The sequence below is a fragment of the Panthera uncia genome (genome assembly GCF_023721935.1).
Source record: "Panthera uncia isolate 11264 chromosome C1 unlocalized genomic scaffold, Puncia_PCG_1.0 HiC_scaffold_3, whole genome shotgun sequence".
In the NCBI taxonomy this organism is placed as follows: Eukaryota; Metazoa; Chordata; class Mammalia; order Carnivora; family Felidae; genus Panthera; species Panthera uncia.
The window spans coordinates 44,589,100-44,611,832 of record NW_026057584.1 but is presented as its reverse complement, the minus strand read 5'-3'; the positions used below and the strand labels follow the sequence as shown (position 1 = coordinate 44,611,832).

Sequence of the window (22,733 nt, the reverse complement as noted above, 5' to 3'; positions counted from 1 at the left end):
TGTTGGTACTGACATGTTGCAAAATGACTCGGAAAACAGTTTTTTCAAATACATACAAAAGTATTTCTTTTCTTCCATTCTTCTCAAAGACATTTGAACGGGATACATTTATAAACGGTCTTGCTCTACAACTGTGTAAAAATAACTCCTTGGGTACAAAACAGTGAAAGTAAAAATGCTCTACCTGAGCACATTCAAAAGTCAATCTGATGATTTTAAAGCAAAACCTTTCCAAGTGTGAGCTTGCTTTCTACATTTAATCTACCAGGCTAAAAGCGTGCTCCCTCCTGTTCCAAGACAGAGATCATTAACGATAGCGGAGTTGAATTCAGGTCTTGCTCTCCTGGGTGACTTTGAGCTTCTAGTTTCTATGGCCAAACTATCAGCGTATTTGAAGTCCTTATGCATTTACTGTTATAAATCTACAGCTTTGTTTCTATCTGCAGCTTACAGGAGAGCCATTTTCTGAAGTGTTATATATGCTTACTACAGTATTTCACCATGATAATAAAGATACAAAGGTGCTCTCTAAAGTTATACCGTAAATCCTATTTGAGAATTCTAGTTAAGTATTTCATTTTCCACATATATGTAAATCCCTTATGATCAACAGGATCAATAAGAATAACACTGGTTATCAAACTCTCCTCTTCATACTTGAAGCAGAATTTGTTTTTTTTATAATGTGAAGAACATGCTAAAAGAAAATAAATTAGCTAGACTTGGACAAGAATGAGTTTTAAGGAAAAATGACATATCTGAATGCTTGCACAGATAATAAATATCTTCCAAAGAATAACTTAAATCACGTGACTAACTGCTCTTCGTGTAAAATTTTATCTACTCCTGAGAAATAGGGAAAAATCAGTGTTACCTTTCTCCACATTTAAACTGAGTTTTTCTTTTCCTTTTTTGATTTTTTTCCCCATCCTTAAGTGTAAGGGAAATTAACCAGTTCATTTCCTCTGACTTAAGTCTTGTAAATAGCTTCTAGCCCTCAGGGTACAACTGGGGTAAAACCAGAGAGAAACACCTAGCTGTTTATTGGAATTCTAAAGTACAAAATAAGCATATGTGCTCTGTGTAATCTAGTAACAGGGATAGCAACAGTTAAATGGTCTCACACAACAGATATATTAGTTTGATTTTCATTCGTAACTTCTTTTTCCTCAGGACAACAGGCAAACATCTTGCTGCCCAGACTTTTCTGGGCAAATCGAAAATACATGATGTGGCCCATTGCCACAAAGGAGACTGAAATCAGTACAAGCAAGCCAAAAGCTTCAGGATTCGGAGCCAGGATAACCATGATGAAATGCAGAAGATCAAGAAGATAGTTCATGGAGTTCTGAACACCATTTATAACGCCTCTTTCAGATTCAATTACATTTTCTTGCAGCAATTGTGTCACAGTTAAATCAAAGGACCAAAGACCTATTAATAGAAGATATCTGTTAAACACTGAATTTTAATTTATAGCTTTACATTTCACATTTACATTTTAAAAATCTGTTGACGTGTACAAAATATATATTCATCCCTATTATCTTGAAGTCGCCATGCATATATTCATCAGAGCCTTGCCTTTCAGAATTCTTTTTCATTAATAAATACTTGGTGTTGTATATAAGTGTTGAATCAATAAATTCTAGACCTCAAACTAATATTACACTGCATGTTAATTAACTGGAATTTAAATAAAAACTTGAAAAATAAAAATACAATAAAATAAAATAAAATAAATAAAATACTGGGTTGCTAGTGGCTTCAAGAAATGATTTTTTATAGCCACCATACAAAAGTAAGTCTAATCTACAAACTTCTTAATTCCATTTTTTGTGATTATTTATACTACAAAAGCAAAACTCCGAAATCAGAGACAATAAATCTTACTGTAAGTACTGGTGTTTTTAAAGCCTACAGTGAATGTACTAATATACTGTTGTGGTTAAAGTTTAAGAACTTTAAGTGATTATTACATTTACTGCTTGGTTTCTAAAGCCCCTGTAATAAAGCTGTCTTGCTTGAATATTAATTGTCTTTGATAAATTAATGAACTGCTTTGTATCACAAGATAAATATGGTTTCATTTAAAGAAAAAAATTCAAGCAGAGATAATTCATCAGTACTCTATTAATAATTACTTAAATTTTGCTTTGTAAGAAGTCATTACATTGTGTTTCCTTCCAGAGCTATAAAATCCACTTGTTTGGCAAAGTATACTATAAATACACATAAGCTAGAGAGGACTTTTGAAGGATTTTTTTTTTTTTTTGAAAACAAAAACACTACCTTTTTTACCTTGTCCTATACAAATATTTTCTAACTCATAGTCCTTTTAGTAGAGTTATAGCAATATAAAGACACTAAATTACTAAATGGCATCATTATAACTAATATATTTTCAAAAAATAAGTTGCATCAGGGTGCCTGGGTGGCTCAGTCAGTTGAGCATCTGACTTCGGCTCAGGTCATGATCTCATGGACTGAGTTCGAGCCCCGCATTGAGCTCTGTGCTGACAACTTGGAGCCTGGAGCCTGGAGCCTGTTTTGGATTCTGTGTCTCCCTCTCTCTCTCTCTGCCCCTCGCCTGCCTGTGCTTTGTCTCTCAAAAATAAATAAATGTTACAAATTAAAAAAAAATAAATTAACTAAAAAAAATAATAAATTACATCAAGAGTAATACTTAAGATACTCATTTATTAAAAAGTTTCAGGGGCGCCTGGGTGGCTTGGTTGGCTAAGCATCCGACTTCGGCTCAGGTCATGATCTCACGATCTGTAAGCTCGAGCCCTGCGTTGGGCTCTGACAGCTCAGAGCCTGGAGCCTGTTTCAGATTCTGTGTCTCCCTCTCTCTCTGCCCCTCCCCTGTTCATGCTCTGTCTCTCTCTCAAAAATAAATAAACGTTAAAAAAAAAATTTTTTTTTAAGTTTCAAGCCCTAATCATATTTTAAGCATATGTGCATATATACAAACTGTATTTTAAACTATAAAATAAAAATTTCATATGTATGTAAGGATACAGAGTGGGTTTTGCTTAAATTAAGGGAAGATTTCAGATCATTTATCATTGAATCTTCTGAACCCACACTGCAAAAAAGACACTTTAGCTCATTAACATTCAGAGAGATGACTTACCAATTCTAGCAGCAATGACGCCTGCAAACAGCAGACTGACAGACACTATGGGCACAGATTTAGGACTCATCTCTGGGACAATAGTAGCAGGGTCAGACACATTTGACATGTGCATTTCAGGTGTAAAAATGATTTCAGGTATATCTGTAGGTCTAATTGTGGACAGCGGCTCTGCTTGAATCAACCTAGAATGGATATCTTCAAAAGGAGAAACAGACAAGTCCAAGGGGCTTCCAGGCATGAACACGGAGATCACACACAAGATCAAACAGGAAAGCTGTGCAAATCCTGAGATCAGACCAGTCCGAACCAGGCCACATTTTCTACGTAGCCAAGTAAAAGCCATGGTTCCCATTATTCCAGTTATGGCTGATGTTCCCATCAGTATACTGAGGATGGACCCGCTCAGCCCCTGAGTGTAGGCGTACCCTGTGGTGATACAGTCAAAGCCCAGGACAGTCATATAGAGGAAAGCAAGACCCATGCCCGCCAGAAACACTGGCTGGTTGTAATAGGAGACCCATCCATCTCGGAAGGTGCGGAAGGGCTCAGCCATCTGGGAGGCACAGCTTGGCTCTTGCTCATGTTCAAGCTCATGGATGTTAGGGTCTTTCGCACCCATTAGATGAGTTCCCTCCAAGGATTTTGGCTCAGTTTCTGTTAATAAAAGACATTATTATATGTATCAGTATAATATGTATTTTCTTTTACTAACCTAAGAATTTCAGCTAAGAAACAATCTCCAAGTAGCATTTATATTAAATAAACAAAATACTATGGATATCGCTGTCTCTCACATGGTCTGTCTCCCTCTCTCCATTGCCCCCCTTAGAAATTATACTCCAGAAATGAAGGAAGGAAGGAAGGAAGGAAGGAAGGAAGGAAGGAAGGAAGGAAAGAAAGAAAGAAAGAAAGAAAGAAAGAAAGAAAGAAAGAAAAAGAAAATTATACTCCCACCAAAGTAAAAGTAAATAACAGGAAAACTCATCAAGTAAAAATATAATAATTGTCTGGAAAAACACAGCATCTGCTTTTCTGGGGCCCTGTTAGGATTCCATTAGCCCAAAAGCCCAACTTGCTCTCTCTTCTTGGGAAATGCCCACCTTCAGTCCTCATTCCCTTCTACTGTTGTACAAATGGCTATGTAACTCTTCTCTTCATAGACTTAGGAATTCTCTTATTCTTTTTTTTCCCCCCTTGTTCTTCCCATTCTTATGGCTCAATTTTTCCCAGCCATCCCTCAGTTGATTTCCCCTCCATGTCTGCTGCTCACGTTAAGGAAAAGGGCCCGAGGCCTCATTCCAGCTCCCTGAGGTCCAATCCCAAGTTGTTCCTCAGGCTGTCAAAAGCCTGGGTATTGACTCATCCATACCAAAGTGACATATTTAACCTCATGCACGCCTTCAGCAGTAATAAACTGGATGAACTTTCGTCTTCACCAACTTTTAAGGTCTGAACATAAGAATAAAAGGATTGATCACTGTATTGAGCTTACCTTTATGTAAATTCAGCCGTTTCAATTCAGCTCCCTCTATTTTAGGAAGAGCTTTCACAGCCAGAGCAGGTGTTTTTTGGTAAACCTTCCAGAGCAGAAAGTACTCCACACACATGGACATGAAATTCCACCCCGAAATGAAACCACAGCCAATGACTGCAGAGCCAAACGTCATAATCTGACCAACAGCCATAGGGGCCAAGATGTTGGTTAACTGGTCAATCCTTCGTACTGTAGCATTCATATCTATAGAGGTAGGTAAAGGAGGAAGATAAGTGTGCAAATCTATCAAAGAGAGACTGCCCACTTACATAATACAAACTCATAATCCAAGAGTATAGATTCCTAGAATGTAAATTTCTAAAAGCACTCTGTGAACAAACCATTTTGTTAGGAAATAATTTGTCATTTGGAACAAATGACAACAAATAAATTTGCCTCAAAAATCATGATTCCCTGGGGTTATATAAATAAGTCTAATATTAGCTTTTAAGATGAATACAATAGTGAGTGACCCTACAAACATGTTTTCAACAAAAATTTATTAAATGCCTATTATGGGCTAGGCATTATTTTATCACTATAAAAAAAAATAAATAATATCCTGCCCTGTCTTCAGGAAGTTTACCTTCCCATGGGAAAAGAAAGAGTAAATCAATCTATATATATATATATATATATATATATATATATATATATATGTATGTATATGTATATATATACACACACACACACAGAATGTCATATGTCAATTAAATATTACGGTGAAAAATAAAGCAGAAAAAGGGTGCAGGGAAAAGAGAAATTTCAGTTTTCTTTTTTTTTTTTTTATGTTTGTTTATTTTTGAAAGAGAGCACAAGCAGGGAAGGGGCAGAGAGAGAGGGAGACACAGAATCCCAAGCAGGATCCAGGCTCTGAGCTGTCAGCACAGAGCCCGACATGGGGCTTGAACCCACAAACCATGAGATCACGACCTGAGCTGAAGTCAGACGCTTAACTGACTGAGCCACCCAGGTGCCCCAAAAGATTTCAGTTTTCAATATGGCAAGGTCAGGAAAGGACTCCCTGAAAAAAAAAAAAAAAAAAGAGAGAGAGAGAGAGAGAGAAAGGAGTAGGAGGAAAAAGAGTCAGTCCTGTAGATATCAGTGAAAAGAGAATTCCAGACCAAGGGATGTAAAAATGTCCTGGGGCAGGAGGAGCACACCTACAATGTTAGAGGAACAACAAGGAGGCTGGCAGGGCTAGAGCAGAGGGAGGAAGGGAAGAGGTCAGAGAGGGAGGGTAGACTGGTCTAATCACCTAGGGTCTTGTGAACATTATATGGATGCCAACTTTGTCAATGAATGGGTGAGGAAGCCTTTTGGAGCTTTTGAACAGAGAGGTGACACAGTCTAACTTATGTTTTTAAAGGTTCATCTTGGCTGCTGTGTTGTGAAGACTGTAGCATGAGGGTGAGGGAGTTGGTAGATAAGAGCAGAGGCAAGAAGACAGGTAGAAGATGATGTAGCATAAACCAGGACAGTAATAATGGAAATGAGGAAACAGATGTTGGATACACTTCAAAGGTAGAATCAGAAAGATGTGCAAGTAGATTAGATATGGGGTGTGAGAGAAAGAGAAGAATTAAGGAGGACTCTGAAGTTCACTGTTGCTGTTTTCTAAGCAACTATTAGAAGGAAAGAGTGGCCATTTACTGAGAAAGGAAAGAATTCAAAAGAATCAGATTTGCAGCAAAAGAACGAGTATTTAGTTTAGAGATGCTGATTTTGATAGGCTACTGACAAGCACAAGGGTGTATCAAGTAGACAGTTAAATATGTCTGCAGTTTAGGAAAGAAGGCTGTGCCAGATTTGGTAGTCATCAGCCAGTTGAGTTTTAAAGCAGTGAGACTGGATGAGGTCAACCAAGGGACTGAGTGTAGATCCAGAAGAGGCAAGATCTGAGGACCCAGTCCTGGGCATGTCAATGTTTAGAGGTCAGGAAGATGAAGAAGAACTAGTGAAAGAGGAGAAAACCCAGAGGAGTGTGGCATCCTAGAAGCCATGGGGCAACACTGTTTCTAAAAGGAAGGGTCATCAACTGGCAAGTGCTGCTGATAGGTCAAGGAAGATGAGTACTAAGAGGAAGCTCTAGATTGGTCACAGGGAAGGTATTGGGGGCTTCAAAGAGAGTAGTTCTGGTAGACCAGAAAGGGCAAATGCCTGACTGAAGCTGGTTTAAGAGATTGGCGTCAACTCCAGGAGATATACCATTTATATTATATTTCTAAGTGAGTGGCACTCCCTGGACTCACAATGTAAATGTTGCCCCCCTGGCATCATGAAAAGCAAAGCCCTGACCAGGGACAGGAACTAGAAACAGCATAGACATCTTTTTTTTTAAGATTTTCTGAAAACAGAAACAAAGAAATGAGGTGGTAGAAGGGTAAAAAGAGGTAAAAATGTTTAAGAGAAATATTATTGCACATTTATATGCTGTTGGGGATGACACCATAGATGAGAAGGGATGGAATCTGAACCAACACACAAATGGGAGAGCTACTCTTAGACGGGAGCAAAACCATCAACATGCACAAGAGTGCAGACCACATACGCAGCTGCAGGTGGATGTAATGGGGACAGCATGTGTAACTTCTCATTTCTTCTACTCTCTCAGTAAAGCACAAAGCAAGGTCATCAGTGAGAGTGAGGATGGGAGAGGAGGTATGGAATGTATGAGGAGAAAGGAGAACGTGAAACCTACTCCTCTAAGGAAACAGGAAGGAGGAAAGGGCCACAGAAATTAGTATGATCACCTGGCAGCACAAAAGGGCGAACATGAACCCAATGGTTACGAACTGTAAAACAGTGAAAACAGAGAGCAAAACTGTGCATTTTTCTCCAGCCATGTTCTACTGGAGAGTGACAGAAGGAGAGGAGGCCAAGTGAGCTGAGAGTATAAGCTAGGAGGTGATCATATGTGATCAGAACATCTGACCTGGAATTTCAGCTGAGTAAGGAAGGGAGACAAGAGGGGTCACAGACAGTGAAAATGGGGTGACAACCAGACTGGAAGACTGTTGTGGCTAGGGTATGAGAAGGAATGAGCTGGGAAGACAGGAGGTGCCAATTCAAGACATGAATGCCTAAGATTAAGATTATGGAAGGGGAGGATTTAGTGGTGATGACCAAGTCTAGGACATGACCATGGGAACACAGCAAAATCAGAGCAGAGGACAACATGAATAAAAGAGAGGAAGTCAAGAAAATGACCAATTTTCTTATTCTCTATCTCACAGAGTAGAGTGGAACCAATGAGACAAATCCTTATCAATCATGTGGGGTACCTTAAGAGAAAAGCAATAGGTGACTAATAAGTGCATTAGCAGAAAATTGCCTTTATTCCTTCTCTAATTCTTCCTGGTCCTCAACTGCCTTCCAATTAGTCCCATGAGTGTATAATGCTTACATGATAACAGAAGAACTTTGACACGTTTCACCTTTCACTTGAGAGGCAAAGGCAGTTTTCATTGATCTCACACATGACCCTTTTTTGCAGAGGCTTCGCTAACTTTCATCCCACCCTCAAAAAGTTTCCAACTCAGGTGCTAACAGAGAAGTATAGAATAGATTCAGGTAACTCAATATTTTGATTCCCAAAATTGAGTACAAGTGAAAATATACCCATGTTCTGAAAGCCCCACAACAAGAGAAAAATTAATTTAGTTAAAATGATTTGTTGTATTTTCACTTCCTCGGTTTTTAAGTGCTCCTGAAGCTTCCTAATGCCACCAATTTCAATCTTTATTATACTTAGGAAGCTAATAATGTTTGTGTGTGATGCAGTATCAGTAACCAGCTTTTATGTTTTGGAAGCAGAATGAACTATATAATGATTTGGGGAAAAGACCTCATCATTTCACTGGTAACAGGCTAGAGAAGAATCTGTCCTCTGAATATGCAAACCCATCCTTTTCACAAATTTCCATTTATTCTTATGTAAACACACATATATGTGCTCATTTAATTCCAATTTAACTATTTTCAGCTGCAGCTGAGGCACAGACCATGACATTAAATAAAGACTTGCTATTAAAAAGGGTATATTAAATCTCATAGGATAATAATAATAAGCAGACCTGCTGAGCAAATAGCAGGCAGCAGGTTTGTCTACCTTAAATATGAAATCAATTTTTAGTCAATAGAGTTCAAATAAGAAATTTATCGGTCATCTTGATCACGGTAACCAGCAGATGTGTCTTTAGGAAGGAGGATCAAAACAAAACAAAACAAAACACCTCAGAAGCTATAAATAGAGTGGTTAACAAAGAAAATAGGGAAGGAAATAAAACAGAAGGGATAAAAAGTCTGGGAAAAGGAAGTGAGCTTCAAACAGGTTTGACAGGCTAAGGGTCATAGCACAACAGACTGCTTTAATAAAACACTAAACTAAGTACCTAGGCAAATTAGCCGACAGATTAATTACCAGTATTTATGTAGAAAAACAATTCCTTTTCTGGTGATCTCCAAACTAGATGGTAACAGCTGTATTTTGGTCTGATGCCACTGAAATTCTAAAATTTTTTAACCTTCCAGGGAAAATGTCTCTATTTGTTTACCCTTAGTGATACCACTTCCAGTTTTTAAACCTATTCTGAAATCAAGAAACACTGCATTAAGGGAAGGGGAGCAATTAGCATCTGGCTCACCACCTCTCCTCCTAGTGCACACAGCTTTTGCCCTTCACAGGCACACACACACAAGGCACACACAGGTTCAGCATCCCTGTCCAGTCCCCTGCTCAGGTTTCTAACAGTTTTCGCTGGGTTTCTAAAGTTTTCGTTTCGACTTCAAAATGTGCCCTGCACAAACACACACAATTCCTGACTGGAGGACGTGCGTCTGTGTGCAGAGACTCAACCTCAGAGGTGACTAAGGTGTACTTCTTGACATACACTTCTCCAATTTTCCTCTCTCCTCCTCTCTACCTGTTCTATAATTCTGCCTTATAGCAGAAATAGCACCAAAAAATCAATGGTTAGATAGACCCTTGCTGACCTTCTGAACTAAGAAAGTTTCTATCCTATTTTGAAGCATGGTTTTAGTTAATCTTTTAACAAATGCTGAAGAAAGACAACACGGAGGTTTTCCCTCACTAGGCTACTAACCTGCAATACTAGTTGAATGCAGAAAAGCACCACTTGCTAAAAGCTAATTCACAGTGGATGAAACTTCAATAAGCAGCTTGCTTCCTTTCCTAAACTTGAGAAATTCGACTTCACTTGCTAAAAGCTAATTCACAGTGGATGAAACTTCAATAGGCAGCTTACTTCCTTTCCTAAACTTGAGAAATTCCAGAAAGTTAGAAAAGAGACTGCAATTATTCCTCTGCAATTATTCCTGATAATAAAGAAAGGCAGCTGAGAAACAGTCATTCATATTCTTCTTGTTGTTCTGGGACGTCAAAAAGCCCACAAAGTTATATGGAATCTTTGGTTTTTCTTATTTATTTATATTTGTATTTAGAATAAATGATAAGTTCTGAGGAATTTTCACTTTACACAGGGCTTTTTTCCCCCCAGACTGTACAGACTTCACAAGAGTCAAAATGAGTTTAAAATTCATATTAAGAGGGGCGCCTGGGTGGTTCAGTTGGTTAAGCGTCCGACTTCAGCTCAGGTCATGATCTCGCGGTTCATGAGTTCGAGGCCCGCCGTCAGGCTCTGTGCTGACAGCTCAGAGCCTGGAGCCTGTTTCAGATTCTGTGTCTCCCTCTCTCTCTCTGACCCTCCCCCGTTCATGCTCTGTCTCTCTCTGTCTCAAAAATAAATAAACGTTAATAAAATAAAATAAAATTCATATTAAGAGAAAGAAAATCATTTTAAAAGACAACTTTCCCCCCAAATATATTCTACCAGATACATATGTGCTCTATTTTCAAAACAGGTCTTTTTGTACCTTTTGAATTTTAAAACATGGACATGTATTACATACTTAAAATAGCATATTAAAAAGAGAAAGTAAATAAGGAAAAAACATACAAAAAAGGACAAAGCCTAATCCTATAGTTCAATGTGACAAGAAGAGACATGGAATTATTTCCTATTGGTAAATGATTACAGGAAGAAAAAAATCAACGAGAATCACTACTTTACCTCTAGAAAGAATATCCTGTGGTATATTCACATGTGCTATAAATTCATCCTATATGGACACCATTCTCTAAAATCACTGTGGTATTTGTCTCAATTATAAATAACACTGCTACAACAAAGTGATGATTTAAGCAAATTCTTCTCTTTCTTCCTTTAGACCTTTCACACATTTTCTTTCTCTCACCACCTCCTTTCCTTTTTTTAGCCACATGGCCCAAACAAAGTTGCCTGCTATCCCCAACACTAATCTTGCCTTCTGTGAACTAGAATAAGCCATTTAAATCATCAGCAATAGTTTTCTGGTCTGTCAGGATGGTTGGGCAATAGGTTTGTGATACCCATTATCTCAATGACCAGCACAACTGATTGACCTGATCTAATCAGTGGATAGGTGTACCCTTCATCCTTAACCCTGTGTAGCTATGAATCTGATGTGTGTCTGTGTCAGGGGGCAGGTAGGGAATATTGAGTGAGGTGAGTTATTCTGAGTACAAGTGATGCTGATGTAATAGGACATGTTGCTTTGTAAGCATTCTTTAGTCTGTCTCTGGCCTCTTATATATGTTTCCAATGGACAACTAAGATTATGAGCTTCTTGAAAACCATATTTCTCTAGTATTTGTCCTCAATTTCTCTAGTATTTGTAACAGCAATTCTATTGCATTGCAGATAATATAATAAAAGTTATAGATTATAACTTTAAACTTGAAGGAATTAACTACTAGAGTCCCTTTTGGAAATAAAGTGTTTCCACTTGGATTGGAGAAAAATAAAATCCAGTAAATACTAGTCATACTACCATGGTATGAATGAATCAATCTCATGTCAGATTTTCACTGCTCTAAGTATTAAGTAAACATACAGAGACCATGAACAGAATTTAAAAGAAAGAGTTCAAAAGAAACGTTCTTCCATTTGCCAGGTTTGCATACAATAAAAGTTCACTATCCTATAAATTAATTTCATAACAGTGAGATAAATCATTGCACTGAAACTGACAATGTGATAAGACAAAGACTATATTTTCAATTTATGGAAAATAATTTTCAATTAAATACCCAGAAGAAAAGGTTTAACCCTCATTTACTACCTCTGACGTAAAGTGAATCCTCATGGAACCCCTTACATTAAAAGAGAAAGCCAAATTACCTGCTAATTTGCTTCTGTCTCCTCCTGCAACAACGACAATCCAGTCCCTTTGGATCGTGATTGCAGTAGCAGTACTGGCCAAATTTGCGATATTTGCAATAGTAATGATCAAGATGTAACAGGAAGTCTAAGGAATTATAGGAAAAAGTTGAGTTAAAAATGTCAGTTTTACCACATAGTACCTACACCTCACTGTACGGTGTAGTTTGAAATGGTCTTTGATGGCATAATAATAAAATTTTAAGTTCATTTCATAAAATCGTAAGAAATAATTTTACTTTGTAGACATGAAACCATAAATACCAGTAGTCAAGCTAAAGGGCATAATATCTTCCTAATCCACATCATCTGTAATACACATAGTACAAAAATTATAAAAATCATGTGCACATTTATGTGACATAGTTATCATAAAGTGTTAACATAGCAGTAGTTTTTAATTTCTTCCCAAAATACCTCTTTTGGAAAAAACAATAAAGGGGAAGTGAGAAGACCTGCATTTAAGTCAGAATTATGATACTTCCTAGTTGCACGACAATGGTCAATCAGATAACATCACTTTGTCTAATTTTTTCATTAACAAAATAAAGGGAATATACCAGAAGATTTCTAATGTTCTCCCTGGCTTTGAAACCCTACAGTATCAGTCTAAATATATAAGAAGATTCAATAGTTACATCAAATCCATTATTTGCCACCACCCCATCTTTCCCCTTTTCCATCAAGCTATCATGAGACCATAGTGTGAGAAGTTATGTAGTCCATGACCCCATACATACCAATTACTATTGGAGGAATACAATTATGACAAATTAATAAATATATGGATTACATTTCTTATGTAATGTGAACAAATTACAGGTTAGTAGCTGAAAACTAATTGACAACTGAATTATACAATAAACTTTTAGAAATACCACTAAAAACAAATAAGGAAAAAAAATAGGACAAAATTAAAATTCAAACAATATTTAATGAGTGCCCACTATGGGCAAACAAGCAAAAACAAAATATAATACAAACGGTAGAGGATATTAAATGGACACAGAGGGTCAACAGTTGTCTTTGTGAAAAGATACCCCCTAGTCTCAAAGGGTTTTCATTTTTTACCACTACCAGATGTTCTATTTTCTGCCATCAAGAATATCACTGAGAACTTACAAGAACCCATCCATGATACATGGTCAGAAGCTCGTTTTTATGTAAGAAAACCATCATCAGAATGATTCCACACAAGATGACTGAAACATTCTGTACCACCAGCGCAGTCTGAGCCACTGTACAGAGGGAGAAACAAAGTGTTCACTATACCAAAATATCACAATGGCCCCATTTTTGTCCACACATTAATGCATATGCAAATTACTATATGAAAAAAAAAATTCCTGAAGTAAATCCTGAATCAACTATTTCCAGTAGGACCCACCAGATAACACCAGACCAGTAAAACTTACAGGAAGAGTGAAGTATTCACCATTTTCCTATTAATTAAAGCCATTCATAATGACCACATTTTCATTTAGCTTATTCTCTTGAAAGTTTACTGTCATAAACAGAACTATATTACATAGACAAGATCCATCTTTCAGCTCTTTGTTGCTGAAGCTAAAATCATAACATGCAGGAAGTTACAGAAGAGGTTAAGAAGTCATGGAATCCATAAGCCCCTACAGAATAGGCTGAATCTGATAAGATAGTATGAATACATAGGAAAGATATGTAAAATTCACCAAGAATAAAGCAGCAGTGTGTTCCACTGGGCATTCTAATGCTGTATGCTGCTGCTATGAAATTCTAAGTAACACCTTCCCTCACAGAAAATGCCAGTTTCCTTGGAGTCCGGCACCCATGTAGATAATGTATTGGAGTAAGGACTAGGTACACCAAGTAAGGACACCCACAGTCTTATTTGTAATCTTTTCCCTGCCACTCACCAGGGTAGGTGATCTAGGACAGGATACGTAATGTCTCTTACGTCTGTGTCTATAAGGTGAGGATGATGATACATATGTGCCTTCTTTACAAGGTCAGTATGATGCTCAAATAAAATACTCATGAAAAGTACTCTGAAAAATACAGGGAGTTGTATGCGTAAGGCATAATTATAGCCCTGGTCTTTAAGGGCAGTAAAGCTCATTCTGGCTTAGAAGGTCATATAAAAGCCTCAAACAAACTGCTTTCTGAAAGTAGTTTGTAGTAAAATCCCAACATATAACTCATTCTTCTATTGCACAAGGATTAAATACCAACTGCATGAAGTTTCTAACTTTTAGAACCCCACTGACCAGAGGAAGGAAAGATATGGGAACAGATAATTGTAAGAGTAGAAGTACAATAGCAGAGGTGTTGACAAAGACTCCTGAGAGCAGAGGAAGAAATGATTAAATCAGCCCAGAGACATCGGACATTTTCACAGAAAGTGACATGTGAGCTGATTTCATGGGATAAATGGGAGATTGCTATCCTACCACACACTTTTTCATCTAACTCAACATTCTTTCCCAACCTAGGATTCCAATGCTCAACAATCATAAGGTTAAAAGGTCTCCAAGATATATAATATCCCTGTGTTCCTACAAATAACGATGTGAACAACCAGGAATGTTTTTTGTTTTCTTGTATACAAAACTTAGTTCTATATGTGTTCTGGTATATCCATTCTCAAAACAGACAAATGTCCATCTTGACCATTTCACTAATAGAATCAAGTCCTAGAATTTGATAATCCAAATTGCTCTCTATCCAGGGGCAGTCATCCTTCACTGAAAGAAACATATTTCAATCTTTCTCCAATGTCTAAAATAGACTTGGCCAGGTCTTGGCATCATCAACTGCACAACCCAGGAAAATTGTGACCTGGCTTATTATCTGGATTGCCCTTATATTCTGCATAGCTGAACTGTTCCATCACTTTCTCTCTTTCCTACACATAAAACTGCAATGATTTCAGTACTAATGCTCTAGAATAAATGTCAATATATTACCATTTCTTCTTTTCCCCTCAAAAATTTATAATTCAGCTCTCCATGATCCTGACTTAGATATTCCCTCTTCAATATAGTTTTCAATTACCCTACACCTGCCTCTATAGAAAACACTGTAACCCAGAGGACAGATGTTAAAGCTGTCCCAGGAACATCACACTGATTGACTCCAGTGCGAGTCATGGTTAGAAAGAATGCCAGAGTTAAGCAAACTTTTAATGTTTAACATGGCTCCCAGAAAAGAACTATGGTGTTAATTATTAACATCTGGAATTTATGACTAGCCAAAGATCCAAAAAAATCTATAAGCTTAATATCTTGGCATTCCAATTTTGTGCAGAAGCCCCAGGACCTTCCATGTAGAAGTGCTGACACTGATCATCCCATTGCTCAAGTATGGCAGCAGATACACAGTGGGTCAGTCACAGTGGTTTCTCTTTAGCTCAAGCCTAGGTCCCATGAATACAAAGCCTTAGTTTACCACTTCTCACCTTTAAGTCTGGAATTCTTATCCACCCAATCACCAATGATGGCTCCTAGGACCAGAACAGACCCTGCCACCACCAGCCCGTAGACCGCAGTCAAGAGGAGGCTGTTTCCATAGAGCTCTACCAAAAACACAGACACTGCAAAGTGCCACATCCGATCTCCCTTGAATAAGAAAAGAGAAAATGTTTTGATGAAATTATTTTTATTTCCCAGGCAATTACACTCAGGAAGTTGCTCCCTTATCAAAATGTACTTTCTGGCTACACCATGAGATTTTTCCAAGTCAACAATTACTCTTTGAATTGAATATTGGTCAAGTGTTAAAATCATCCATCCCGGTCCAATGGAAAATATTCTGGGCCATTTACCAAGTAAACCCAAAAAAAGCATGATATTAATGAAACACACATACTCCTTATCATTCTAGAAAAAAAAAAATGTAGTTTCAACACCAAAGAAGGTTTTTTGAGACAAAACTTCTTCCCTTTGTGTCAAGTTTCTACCTGGGCCTAGAATTTACCTATCGTGATTTGAGACGCACAAAGTAGTGTGCTACTGAACCAGAATGAAACTACAGTACAGTTTACAAACATTCATATGCTTTGAATGTCAAGAAAAAGCCAGTTTCCCAAATTGTAAACTGATAAGAATGAACTATATGATCCTTAAAGTTTCTTTCACCTAAACATTCTAAAATATATGCTCTATTTCACCAATAAATTTCAAAGTCAAAAAAAGGCAGGCTCAGAAAAATGAAATTAATATGGGGAAAAAATTAATATGGGCAAATTCTGGTACCACATTTACAAAAATTTCAGAAATAAATGCATAAGCAGCTTTTTATTTGAACATTTTAATATGGATGGGTTTGGAAAGGGTGAAAAGACTACTTATTTTTTCACTGTAGAGTATACAGGAAATGAATTCATTATGGTAAAATATAGAATAATGAAAATTTTTTAAATGAGTCAGGTAAATTAATGCATAAGAAATCTATAATGGACCTTATCATGAGATTTTTGGCTCCATCCCTGACCTCTGACCTCTGACTTAACATAAAACAGGACAACAATGTTTTATCATAACCTATCCCTGGAAATCACTACAGGAAACTAAATTCCCAGTCTAGGCTCCTTATGCATTTGACACTATCTGGAAGTACTAGAGTCCTAATTCTTTCCAAAGTTTCTTAACACCTGCTTGATAAATTCAACGTATTAGGACCAAAGTTATATCCTGGTATATCAAATGATTTTTTTTTAATTTCATAAAGCCAAGACAACAATTCTATGCATTCAAAATTTTAAATTGAGTCAGGCGCCTGGGTGGCTCAGTCGGTTGAGCGGCCGACTTCGGCTCAGGTCATGATCTCGCGGTCCGTGAGTTCGAGTCCCGCATTGGGCTCTGTGCTGACAGCTCAGAGCCTGGAGCCTGCTTCAGATTCTGTGTCTCCCTCTCTCTGAACCTCCCCCGTTCATGCTCTGTCTCTCTCTGTCTCAAAAATAAATAAACGTTAAAAAAAATTAAAAATAAAAACAAAATTTTAAATTGATGCACATACACAATAGCAATCCTTTACAATAAACTTCATGTAGACCAGTATTTCTCTGCAGGAATGATTTTATCCTCCAGGGATCACCTGGCAGTGTCTGGAACTGTTTTGGATTGCCACAACTCTGGGGCAGGGGTAGGAGTACTACTGGCATCTACAATGCATAGCGCCGTCCCCTACAACAAAGTATCCAGCCCAAGATGGCAACAGTGCCAAGTTAAGAGAAACCTCTACCATGGAGTAGAGGATTGTGAACATAATTTAGGAAGGCAATTCAAAATTAACATAAGATTAGGGCCTTGTTGAATGGGGTGAATATGGTCAAGTAAATCTTAAAACAAACAGTGGAAGCACTATGTCTGCAAGACTGATTCTAACCTGATGGTCTGGAATGTGAGCTCTAGAACATTCTGTGTTCTCAAACCTCAGCCCACTGCATGGCCCAGGTTACATACACAACAAATAACTACGGAATCAACAAAGGAGTGGATCTGCAGTGAATCCCAGTTGTGAATGAGTCAATATAGAATAAGTGGCAAAAACCTACACTGATTTATCAATAACATTGTTCTGGTACATTAGATTTGTTCCGTGACTGTTCAAAAGTTTGAGGATTAATCAGTACCATAATTCACATGTCTGACACAGCTTTTGTTTGCATTGATAATGGAAAGTTTTTCCACTTAAATTAAGTAGGAATTAAGTTTCAAATACCAATGTACTAAATGATTAAAACTGTATGATACACATACAACTTGTTTGAAACCCATAAAAAGACAAATTTATATTAAGATAAAGAGATCAATAAGAATAACAAACTGCTTCCTTAATCTTTAACAGGAGAAGCAAGTGTAGATTGGATTAGCATACAATGGGAGGGGGTGAGGAGAGGCACTTTATCTTCCTCTCCATCCCTCTGAATAGCTCCCAAGGAAAAGACAAGAAATACATAAATGCCCTAAATGATAGGTGGCCTCCAGGAGTGAATTTCCTTTTTCTTACCATAAGGAATAAAAAATAATACTCCATGACTGTGGCTTCTTTCTTTCCTTTTTTTTTTTTTTTAAACTCCTACTTTTTACCCAAAAGAATTTTAGACTCTTCTACAGCAGGCCATCAAAACAAGTGCTACCAAATGAAAATTTTCTTTCTTGCTTATCCTTGTATCCATGACGCCTCCCTGATGGAGAGGAATAAAACTGCTCCGATTATCCCAATTTCTAAAGGCTTTAAGCTTTAAGAGGCAACAGATTCCACACTCATGAAGCCCAAAGTAGTACAATCTTGAGCCCACCCATTCCTTCCTTACATCCATTTCCTGCCCTCCCATGTGCTCTCACTGTACTTTGATGATTTGTTTACATGTCCATCTACCCCCAGTGGGCTGAGAGCTGAGGGACAACTGAGTATCTGTGAATAAATGATCACAGTCATTAATCCACTTACTACTTATTGGGAAGCTACTATAAACCCAATCCTACGGCAGGCACGAGAAACTCCACGGTACACAAAAATCAAAGTCCATACTTTCCCACAGCTTGCATCTCAGTGAGCAGAGACCAAACACAAACCTAAAACAGGTCAAATGGTATAAATGCTACAAGGAAAAATAAAGCAGCATGAGCAGGAAGGTGGCATTTTGCACTAAGTAGTCAGAGACCTCTCTGAGCAGAGACCTAAAGGAAGTAAGGGCTGGAGTCATACACACATCTGGGATATGAATGAAGACAATCCAGAGGATAATGACACAAGATATAAGCAACTGGCCACCCTTTTCCACTGTTGGTTACCTTTTTGTGACTAAACACATTTTTTAAAGCCCATACTAAATCAAATTGTAAGCTCCTTGACAACAAGACCCATTTCTTACAGTACTTTGCATTCTGATAGCATAGGGTAAAATGTACTGATCTACTGGCAGATAGAAATAAAGCCAGAAATAAAAAGCACCCAACCCCACACAGATATAACCTTCTACCCTAATACTTCTATTTTCAGTGTACAGGAAACCATGATTTCGCAGAGTTTTCAGGGGAATGGATAGATGTGTGCGTGTGTGCGTGTGTGTGTGTATACATATATAATGTATACACACACACACACAAACACTTTTATTTTGTTCTAATAAAATTAGGCAGTGTCAAACAGGAGACAAAACTCAAAGGCAGACTTAACTAGAGTTACTGAGCATTCCTCTTTTGTACTCTTTTGCAATAAGGAGTAAAACTCCACTAAACCTTATATGGTTGTAGATCCTGGTTTGGGGGGATTTTTTTTTGTTTTGTTTTAATCCAACTTTCCTCAAGAACTCCCTTAGCTCAACTTACTGGGGTAAGTGTCTGCCACTTTTCATATGGGACTTTTAATTAACATGACAAAAAAATCCTCCTGGAACAACTATAGTTACACCCTTTTGGCAAATCTGACCTCACAACCTAACAACAAAAGGTCACATAAACATTAAAGGTAATGAGTATTTAGAAGTGAGATATCTCATTCTCCTAAGAGACAGGTCCAGACCACAGGATGGGACTATCAGATGCTACCTCTATTCCTTGTTATTGGTTTTTAAAATACTTAAAAGTAGGGGCACCTGGGTGGCTCAGTCGGTTCAGGGTCCGACTTCGGCTCAGGTCATGATCTCACAGCTGGTGAGTTTGAGCCCCGCGTTGGGCTCTGTGCTGACAGCTCAGAGCCTAGAGCCTGCCTCGTATCTGTGTCTCCCTCTCTCTCTGCCCCTAACCCACTCGCATTCTGTCTCTGTCCTCTCAAAAATGAAAACATTTAAAAAAAAATTTTAAATACTTAAAAGTATTTTTAAAAAGTACTGAATTAAATGGAAGGAAAACTATAGGTTTAGGTATAATTAAGAGTAGTTTCACTAGATTTCTACTTAGAATCATCAGCTATTGAAAACAAAACAAACTCACACCAATTCAACTTTGTTTACATGTATTTGCAGAGTCATCCTTGTCTAAGCCTCTGGGAAGATAGGAGCTAGCCTTTCTAAAAAGCCATCTTTGAACTGCTATTTCTTAAAGAGCTGATAACCTAGCTTAATAATTTCCCAAGGGCATGGGTCCAGATTTCCTCATACAATAGTTTGCATTCATGTCTTAAGGATGATCCAACAGAAGTTTCCAATTTAAAAAGAAAATGCTATTCACAAAATTTACCTTTAAAATTCTCTCTCCTTTTGATTTTTTAAAATTAAAAATCATAGGAGGCATACATAGAATTTACTCAAATACTGCTTTTAAACAGTAAGAAGAATTGTTTAATTCGAAAGATTCTAATCATTAATCAAACACACACATACAGCATCCTTTTGGGATTATTCTTTTTTGGGATGTTGATGAAGCTAGCCAAGCCAACAGAAACACTGGCCCTCTTCTAGGACCGCATAGGAATTTGGAGAGAGAATTATGAATCATTTGCTGATTTTCAATGGATGATGGTTTTTAAGACAGCCTGAGATGCTCAACAAATATCTACCAACAGATAACATTTTTTAAAAATTTTTTAACGTTTATTCATTTTTGAGAGACAAGGAGAGACAGAGCATGAGCAGGGAAGGGGCAGAGAGAGGGAGACACAGAATCCAAAACAGGCTCCAGGCTCTGAGCTGTCAGCACAGAGCCCAACAAACTGTGAGATCCTGACCTGAGCTCAACCAACTGAGCCACCTGGGCACCCCAGGTAACATTTTTTTTAAGTTTATTTATTTTTGAGAGACAGAGAGAGGGAGTGCACACACAAGAGTGAGGGAGGGGCAGAGAGAGAGGAAGACAGAGGATCTGAAGCAAGCTCTATGCTGACAGCAGAAAGTCCCACGGGAGGCTTGAACTTACTAACCCTGAGATCACGACCTGAGCCGAAACTGGACACTTAACCAACTGAGCCACCCAGGTACCCCCAGCAGAAAACATTTTAAAGCCAAGAATTTTTATCACTCAGATATTTGTTTTGGATGCCAATTTATATTTAAATTAATCACAGAATGCTATTTTTAGCCTGAATCAGTCACTCCACTATTCTACTGTATTTTCATAGTGCAGTATGCTGGAATTTATCATTTTAACAAAAGAGGAAAAGGGAGAAATAGCTTAAATGTGAAATAGAAGATACATGAGACATTCATCCGTTTTTAGTAGCAAATATTACCATAAGCCTAGTAGCGCAAAATACAATTTATAAGCAATGCAAATAAATATTCCTGTTCTTCTATCTTTGGGTAGTTGTTCATCTACATAAAGTATGACAATTAAATAACTTTTACTAACACCTATGGGAAAATATCTTGGGTGAAAATAACTTTCTAGTTAGAACATGTGTGTTCGGATGATTTATTTAGCTGCACAGAAAACCTGGAAGGTGACTTAATAAAATTGGTCCAAATGAAAGGAAACAAGAAATTATGCAAGTATGTCGAAGAATTACTGTACATTGTCACTTACCCAAGTAGACAGAGAATGACCAAGGTAGAGAAGGAATTTTGCCGAGGTCAGGTAGTTTGCTAAGGATCCTGCAAAGACACACAGGAGGGGCGGTGGATAAAAAGCGTATTTAGGTCACTTAAGTGAGCTGAGGTTGGAATACTTGCCCGTTTTCTCCTAATAAACACGATCATTAAAAACTAATTTGTGGGACAAACCACATACATTTTATCAAGTCACGGAGGAATCGATGTGTCCAGTTTGCTTAATACCACTCGCTTCAAGTCACCACGACCTATTGGTCAATAACTGCAAAACCTCACCTACGGTTAAGAAAGCTCTTGTTTCAACATTCTTTAACTCCGCCTTTTTTTTTTTTTTTTTTTAAACAAGACAATCCAAACTTCCAGGTCTACTCCTCCTTGTCGGCGTGTAAGCCCTTTCCCCTCATCTTGCAATTCCCTTCTTCCTCGACCCTCACCAAAAGGAGTCCGAGGACTCCGATCAACAGCTGAGCCACATTCCTCCAAAACTGCGCAGAGCTGCTGGCCTCCACCGCCCACCACCCGCGTTAGGTCAACTCACCGCAGCATCCTCCCTGGTGGTTTTGCTCTCTTGCCTTGGTCATGACCCCAGGCGCCCCCCGCTTGCTCTTCTGCTGCAGCTGCCCTCGATGAGGTGCTTGTTAACAGGAGTGCAAGGAACCGAGGAGAGCACCGCTAAAAACACCACAGCCTTACGCAAAAAGACCCCGACGTCTACTAGGGCAAAGAACAAAAGAGAAACGGCCCCGGGGTCTTCTTTTAGTCTTCTTTCCAAACTTAGCTAACACTGTAGCTGAAGTTGGAAAGGCAAAGCCTTATGCAAGCGGGTGGGAGGCTTCACAGGCCGTGCGAGCCGGATCCGGCACCCCGCGCCGCCGCCGCCGCCACAGCCCGCGCGGCGCAGCCCTGCACACTTATACGGGGCCGGGGCGGAGCTCCCTTCGGCCGCAGGCTCGGGGCCGCCCCCTCTCGCTCAGGGCCAGCCGGGCGTCCCCGCGGCGCGGCGCGGGGCCAGGCGCCCGCCGCCCTCACGCGCCGTGCCGCCCTCCACGCCCTTCCCAGGAGGAGTCGCCACCCCTGGGCGCGAGTGGCCACCTGGCCACAAACAACCCGCGCGGCCTGCGAGGACCCTCGCCCCGCGAACTGCTCGGGCCGGGGTGTCCGCCGTCCGGGAGGCCGCGGGAGGGGGTCGGGAAGGCCGCAGGGCGGCGGCGAAGGGGAAGAGGAGCGTGGACCCCGCGGGGCCGACGGAGAGAGGCCCAGCGCCAAGCGAGCCGGCCGGTGCCGGAGGAAAGCACCCGGTGCCTGCAG

At 38.9% G+C, this 22,733-nt stretch overlaps 1 protein-coding gene across 1 annotated transcript; it reads right to left on the bottom strand.

Moving 5' to 3' along the window:
- Window positions 1-365: 365 nt before the first annotated feature.
- On the bottom strand, window positions 366-22,296 carry SLC40A1 (solute carrier family 40 member 1). Its single transcript, XM_049615350.1, has 8 exons — window positions 21,964-22,296; window positions 21,400-21,467; window positions 15,393-15,552; window positions 13,079-13,194; window positions 11,918-12,044; window positions 4,635-4,880; window positions 3,140-3,796; window positions 366-1,434 (listed from the first exon to the last, which is right to left on the bottom strand). Exons 1-8 carry the CDS (start codon window positions 22,004-22,006, stop codon window positions 1,121-1,123), a joined length of 1,731 nt encoding a protein of 576 aa, XP_049471307.1. The 5' UTR covers window positions 22,007-22,296; the 3' UTR covers window positions 366-1,120.
- Window positions 22,297-22,733: the final 437 nt, after the last annotated feature.